Raw genomic sequence first — 8,049 nt, forward strand, 5'->3', positions numbered from 1 at the left:
TAGAACATTAATTAGCGTTGAAAAATTGAAGAAATTTTCATTACACACATCGAGAGATTTCTATCATGGCCGCGCAATTTCCTAGAATAAAACCAATACAATATGTCCGTATCGCACGCGCGAATCGACTGTCTAGAAAATAATATCTCGAATAAGGATCAACGCGTAAAAGTCGATCGAATGGCTGGCACATTTACGATGGAAATGCGTCAAACTGCCTCTCTCCCTCTCTCTTTCTCTCGCACCTTTTCCCCTATCGGACATATAAATTCAGAGAAAAGCCACTCTACGAGGGATAATGCCACCGGTGCGATAACGTCGTCGTCGTTGCGTTGCATTAAGCGCTCGACGAGCTGATAAATCGAGAATTTACCGACGCTACCTGCACATACTCTTGCAGATTCGACCAATGAAATGCAACACGCGCGTGCGTTTGAGTAAATATTTTTTTCACTGAAATTTCACACACTCGCGATAAGCGAAGGGGGATGAAAGTGACGATCAGTAACTAGCGATTGCCGTGATACATCGTCACGATGATCGCGGCGAACGAGTTGGTACAAAGCGCGATCTCAACAATCTGCAACAACGGTCCGGGACACGTCCGGAATGCGCGGGAAAGAAACGCACACACACACACACACACATGCACACCGCAATAATTCTGAATCAGCCTTCGCCCGCTATCGTTTCCACGAGGCAGGATGCGATATTACACCGGCGTTTCGACTTGCGCGCAACCGCTCCTGGCACCGGGTCTCTATCTTCCGTTGTAAATAGCGATTTTATAATTCATGGTGCGCCGTGTTTCATCCGGTCTATCGGTGAACCACTACCAAACGGGGGCGATATGACCGGCGGTAGCCGCGCGTTACCACTTCGTTACAACCACAGTTGAGCTGGAGTTTATTTCACGCGAATATCCGCCCCAAAGTACACCGAGGGCTATAACAATGCTCGCCGCAAAACTTTAATCTTTAAATCCTTTGGTAAAATTACAAGTGGCATGTGTGCGGCATGTATGTATACATAGATCTCTCGACGCACAAGCGTCATCCTCCATTTTTGCTCTTGAACAATGAAATGGGGGAGAATGGAAGAGACATTTGTATATATACGAGAGATACACGTATTTCCATATTTGTAACATCAAAATTGAATGTATTAAAATTCAATGAAAAAATGGAATTGATTAAAATTTGATATATCCGGACTATGATCTTTACTCCACAACGATTCTTGAATGTTTGACGTAAAACGCGATATAAAACGTTCTATTTTTTTCTCTAGTTGTTGATGTTTTGATATTATTTAGACTTGGCGTTATAGAGTCGTATCGCCGCAATTGCCACTGTCTCCCAAATAGTACACGATCGATCACGAACGCTTCCAAACTGACCCGATGCGCTCGAACACACGTGAGATTGCTAAGTCACGTCGTGATTACAGTCAGGCAGACCCGAACCCGAACGTCAACGCTGTCGCTGGTGCGGATCGATATCGGCATTGATACAGGATGAGGAATAAAGCTATTCGATATATACATATAGGCATGCGTTCGATTAATCAGTACGAAAACGCTGGTATTGTCAATGTCTCGAATCTGCTTTAACTACGTCCGCGTAAATGTTACGGTCTCGATAACAATCAAGATTATTCGGGCAACTGAATGTACAGTCGGGACAATGCCGCGTTCACTTTGACACCGCAAGATTCATTTGATTATACAAACGAGAACTCTAGCTATCGAATTATAATTATGATATTGCGATATTGACGCACGAAATGAAAGCCATATTTTTCCTGCACGAACTATATGATAATCCGTGAGCGAGAGATTTACGTAATATGTAACAGTATTTTTTGATCCAAAAATTATATTATATACAGATATCGCGTCGATACGTTCTCTCGAAATGCTAGACGATTGCGATTCGAACGTAACAAGCTGCAGCACGATTAATGCATGAGTTGTTCTTTCAACGAGCGATTACAATTAACGGTAAACGATCGAACAGTAACACCTGACACCCGAAAATACGATGTCACATAGATATTTTACACCGAGAGAGTGAGATATCATAGTCGCAAATTCACAACTCAAATATGTACATACGCGGATATAAGGTCGTGTATCTTTGTATATCACTCTCGTCTATCACAACTTTCCGTATTCCCCTCTTTTTACGGCTCGTAAACACGATACTCGGGCGAGAGAGTTGGGAGATCAAGAATGAATTTAGCGTGCAAGCGACGCGTAAAAAAAGATACACTACTTACGAATTTATTTTATAGAGGGTGCGAGCGGATGTTGAATGATGGCACTTAATCGATGCAAAAGCGGATGCTATTAAGAATATCGAAGTCTTTGTATACAATATAATTGTCAAATAACTGGGAGGGAGACGCGAATTTTTTCAAAGTCTATTTCTCCTTTCACAACAATTAATAATTCTTTTATAATCTACATGAGAGACAGATCTCGAAAAAGATTGCATACTTACGTAGTATGTCAAGCTCGTTATTTCGCGAAACATAATTTCGTGTACACAATGAAAGCGAATGGATATGAGTAATGTGGCACGTAAACAATGCGAAATTTTATTTCTCTTTGTTTCAGATGGCATTTAATGTTACGAGCGAGACGAGGAGGCTTCATCTATCGCGGGGATTTATACATTCGTGCGTGGGAGCTACAAAGCGAGTCTCGTCAAAGGGCTCATCAACATCAACGGAATCTCTGTATATCGGTTAGTAATTTTGTATATCTCGCAGTGTTTTGTGTGTGTACAGGAGCGAAGTTTCGCGAATTTAAGCTCGCTACTTCTCTCGCTGTCCCATCTGTCATCTTTTTGCAATTCCTTATAGTCGCGAATTATGTCTCTCGCCATAATTCTAATTAAATAGATATAGTTTCGTTTAATCTTTCTCTCTCTCTCTCTCTCTTGTTTCTCATTTTTTATTCTAGCGTCGTGTCTACGGCACCTTAATTGGCTCGGGCACGACTTGTTCTACTCATTAAAAATTTTAGTCGTAAAAACTTGCGCATTTAAGCACACATTGTTCTTTTATCGTCTTCTCTGGATTAAATCGCTTTTATAATAATTGTCGCGTGCCTACAATAATCGTAAAACTATTCTTTTACATTTATGAACCAATTTAAAAAATAATCAGATTTCTTTCTAAATTCTTACAATTAAAATCATCTGACTAAGCGTAAAAATGTTTGAATATTGTGATATTTTAATTCCGCATTATTTTCCATTCTTACTTTATACACTAATAATAAATTCGAGTAGAATGCAGAATTAAAGGCATTGTCATAGATATCTGTACGCATGTACGCACAAAAGTAACATCAGCCGTACAACTGGAAACATAGCGTGCACGCGTAAGTAAAGTTCGCTAAAGTTTCATAATTCTGGAACCGTATTTAGTTCAACCGGAGACTTCTACGTTCAAACTGATATTCACCATTAACGCTCTCATCGTTATTCAAAAGCGATGGTACTAATTAACCAACGCATTTTATAATTACCATTTATGTATACTGTATAACTTTTCCTCAACTATACATATATCCCCACATGTAACAATCGTGTAATATCATATTAATTTGGTAACGTGTACAGTCGCGTTTCTCCCCCTCTCTCTCTTTCTGTCAAAGTGCAGTTGCATGACATTTATCCTAATCCTGGAGCGTGTCATACACAATCAGACGCAGGAGTTACCGTCCATATGCATATGTGGCGACAATCAGCAAATCACGGGGAGGTCGCAAATTCCGCTCGAGCATAGGTAATTGTCTGTTGTAGGAGAATGGATGTTCGAGGCCGCGCGTAGCCAGTGTGTCGGTGCAACTCGAACAAGACAGCAACAAGTCGGAGCAGCTGCAGCGGGCGCCGCGTTGCAACGTGCGCGCTTGCAGGCAGCCGAGAAAAGGAAAAGCGCGGGTGACCGCGCCGACCCTGCTCGTGCAGAATTTCTTGGAGACACTTTAGTCGACGCCAATCGGGGAAACGGCCCTGTCCCCAGCACGTTCGCCAGATGAAAACGGGCCGTGGAAGAGAGGAGTGCATTTTTAATTCGCATATAGCAGCCTCGTCCGACGATCGTCAGCGACGAAGAGAATCCTATTATAGCGGAATGCCTGAATATTTTTCGTATGCCGTGTTTGTGTGTTAACTGGGGACCGCAAGCTCTCGACCTGTCGCGGATCATTCGTGATATCGAAATGGAAGGTATGCATGTATCATTGTTATCGTTTATATATGTATTCCCCTTCGTGGCATCCTGGTTATACTGTCGATCGGACAGTGACGACGCAAAGATTCGCGATCTCTCCGAAAATAACGTCGCTGATGGAAAACAAAGAGAGAGGACAAAAAAATAAATGCCTGCCCTGTAGATAACCTTGTGGCTTCGAACATAAAAAAACGTTCTAAAATTGAACACGTTAAATCGTTCAGGCCAGGACAAATGACAATGTGTGCAATGGTGAGAATTGAATACTAGCATTAAACACCTTGAAAATTATTTTGCCACTTTAAAATTTATCATAAGGATACTTAACGAGAGAGGACCAAGGGAGATTCGAGCGAATAACTGTGCGATGAACGATTATGCAAAGTTTCTCTCGCGTGTCGATTTGCGCATAATCGAAATATGATATAAAATCATGTGCGTCCAGCATGTGTCTGTTACACTTTCGAAACGCGATAATTGTAATTGGTAACATAGTTACATGTAGTATGACGTATTTCTATAAATATTTGCTGTATCTCGTGTGTGCTTTCAACGTTTTCATGATGTCTGTTTCGATGAAATGATAAAGCTGCCGTTATGCATATACATCTGAAAAACGCAGCCTTTCATTAAACAATGTCAGAATAAAAAATGCAGATTATATTTGTGAAAAATATTTTGAAAGATTTTCGATGAGTAATTTAACAACATAGTATATAGTTGTCAAGACAAATATTTAATATATAAACTAATATTGTTAAATTTTAAAAATAAATGAATTTTCTTGGCAAGAAAAATTTTTTGCTAAAAATCTTACATTAAAAAACGTACATCATTTTTATTTTCAATAAATATGCTAAATCACACATTTATCGAGATATGCATTATATTTTTTCTGCCGCTTATGTCAATGATGAAAACTGTACGCAAAAAAAAACGAGAAATTATGGCGCCGAATTTTATTTTATCGTCATGATAATGACACTGTAGCGCAGTACTCTAGATGAATACATATATATATATAAATATATACTTTTAAGAATCTTTCTCGGATCATTCTTTGTGTGCCTCTCTCGTAGACACGCAATTTTAAGCACGTAAATACACGGTGCCAATATTAGAGTAATGAATGTACCACTAATCTGCGGTTTGGTATGGCTTTTGTATATGAAAAATAAAAACAGAAACAATTTTCTTTCAAAGAGATATACATTCTTCGATGAGCTTGGTATGGCAACGTTATACTGCGAGTACATCGTAAAGAAGACACAAAGTTTCACATACAATAATTTATATACATACATTTATTATTGCATAATAAAACATTTTTTAAAGTTATTTAAAATTAAATTTGACATCGATATAAAAATTTTAAATGTATTATACAACTACAATTATATTTTAAGCCAATTTTATTGACTCTAATATTAAAACTGTCTAGAGATTAAATAAAATGTTGTTGAAAATTATTTTTGACAACTTGTAAAATGGATAGATCTTTTTTGCAGTTAATAATTTATTACGTAACAAGCAAAATGAATAAAATATAATTTACTTGTACGTCGCTTTACGAGTACTTGCAAAACTTTGCCAAAATTAAGAAGACCAATGTACATACCTGTATACAGAAAAAATATGTTACATCGAAAATTTCGGCGATGTTGCTTATTAAACTTCTCTACTATAAATTATTGCCATGTGTAACATTATTATAACAAACTCGAATAAATACATTTTGGCCATCTGGTTGCAACGGCCTATGGTACTTTGCAGAACACTGCGGATAGTGGGAAAAAATGCAACGAAACATGAAGATGAGAATGAAACGTGAGATCTAAACTATAATGGTATATGGAAATGACAATGCATATGTATGAAGTTATATTTTTAGTTACTATACTGTTCTCTCCACAGTTTTGTTTGATATTCGCAGAGCTCGGATATTTTTATTTTAATATTTCTTTTTGATGTAGTTAATGTAGAATAAAATTTGTTATTTGCTTTAATTACATCAGAGTTAGAACATTTCTCTTGCAATCGTATTTAATGTTTCCAAAATTATATTTCATGTTTGATTAAATTACAAAAAGAATTTAATTACGGAAGTTAATATAATAAAATTATATACGTTAATCGGCCAGCGTCAATCAGAATTGCATAAATTTTGCACAAGCATCATATTATCATTACAATCAGGAGATGAGAGTCTCAAGCTTTTCCGTAAGAATCGTACGGATGAAGCTAAAATAGAGGATCATAGGAGAGTTGCTCATTAGCTAAGGTAAGAAATAAAATACTTGCAAGTTAATACGTTTAATACGATAAATGGAAGTGATCCGAGTATTCTATTTTTCGTACACTTAAGCCTTAGGCGTTTTCCCAATTTTAACAGAGAGTAAGCATTTAGCACCACGTATATTTCATTAAAAAATTTCTTGAGATAGCATAGCTGCATAAATAAAATTATATTATCGTCATGACAAATACAAATTTATATTAGTGGAAACAATTTTGTGATATTTCGTAATGGTCGAACGTCGAAAGGGTGTGGGACACATTTAATTATCTAAAAATAATTTTTAATTCATATAGCATATAGGAATTGAGCCCCGTACCATCTATATATAAATAAACGTCAGCAAATATAGATTCAATTGCAACATATTTCATTTTTACCATGTATGACAGTCTTCTTCTTATTAGGACGTTTGGCCGATGGACAAATCCAATTGCTGATTAGTATTATCATTATATACGAACGGAATTAACGGGTAGAATGTCAACGAGAGCTTAGCGTTATCGATCCGTTCAATATAGCAGACGAAGAAACAAAAACATTTAAAAAGAATAAAAAATTAAAAAGTTTGCGGTATCGATATACAAATTCAATACCAGAAATTGTACGTGGGCCGTGTATAATTAGCCGCAATTTGATTAGTCTAGGTTACTACTTGATAGACTAGTTTGTATATCTAATTACGATATGTTATTATTCATATTCATTGTGAATACAACAATTATAAATTATCATAATAAAGTGTATGTTTATACATATACCTATATATGTTTGATTTATGTGCTGGCATCCGACCATCGCTAATATTAGCGAGTCCAGACTACCTACACCTAATCAATTATCCAGTTTTCCCCGGTTTAATTATGGTCGTCCGGCCAAAATTGTGGTTTCATCGACCAAGCTACAGTAAATTTACAGATCGCCCTTCCTCTCACAAGTGTGGCAAGAATAGATCGACAAACTTCCGCCGAGGAGAGTTAACATGATAGCACGGTTATAATTTTCATTAAGTGTGTAACGTGTTTGTTATTGCAAACGTGATAATAAAGTGCAATAATTATATGAGTATATACTATTTAGTGAGCTCGTTCACATTCACTATCGTTTATCATTAATATTTCACAATTTATATAAAATTGCTTTTATTTTGATATTATATTTTAAGTATAAGTTCCTTAAATCAATTATCGTTCGGCTTATTTAAATAAATTTCAAGTATCGTTTAAATAAATTTTCATCTTATTACAAATTCTGAGGGTATGAGATGTATTTACGATAAAATTATATAACCATTGACCGAGCAAAAGAAATAATTATACGTGATTCACTCCATGAACGAATACTTGTGTGCACTCAGTCGGTTCACGTCTGAGCAAATCTACTGCGCGCAGATGATTTTGAAGAGTCTCTGGCATTATGTTCAGTTCACAATGAGCGCGTACTAGCACTCTCACCCTATAGTCGGCAACGCCTGGAAATAATGGAGCTCACCGCAATGCAGAATTTTG

General features: G+C 36.9%; 1 protein-coding gene across 5 annotated transcripts in view; it reads left to right on the plus strand.

The window, feature by feature from the left end:
- LOC114933108 (protein O-mannosyl-transferase TMTC1) overlaps positions 1-7,301 on the plus strand; it is a 162,326-nt gene extending 155,025 nt beyond the window's left edge. For 4 of the 5 annotated variants that reach the window (XM_029305572.2, XM_029305575.2, XM_029305570.2 and 1 more), the window contains 2 exons: positions 2,621-2,750; positions 3,816-7,301. In XM_029305572.2, the coding sequence (XP_029161405.1) occupies positions 2,621-2,750; positions 3,816-4,001 (316 nt within the window). In that variant the 3' untranslated portion in view covers positions 4,002-7,301. Of the gene's footprint in view, positions 1-2,620; positions 2,751-3,815 lie in introns of those variants that run through there. The other variant, XM_085484089.1, reaches the window with a different exon arrangement.
- Positions 7,302-8,049: the final 748 nt, after the last annotated feature.

This window comes from Nylanderia fulva, unplaced genomic scaffold, assembly GCF_048542155.1.
Source record: "Nylanderia fulva isolate GAGA-0341 unplaced genomic scaffold, ASM4854215v1 Scaffold29, whole genome shotgun sequence".
Taxonomy (NCBI): Eukaryota; Metazoa; Arthropoda; class Insecta; order Hymenoptera; family Formicidae; genus Nylanderia; species Nylanderia fulva.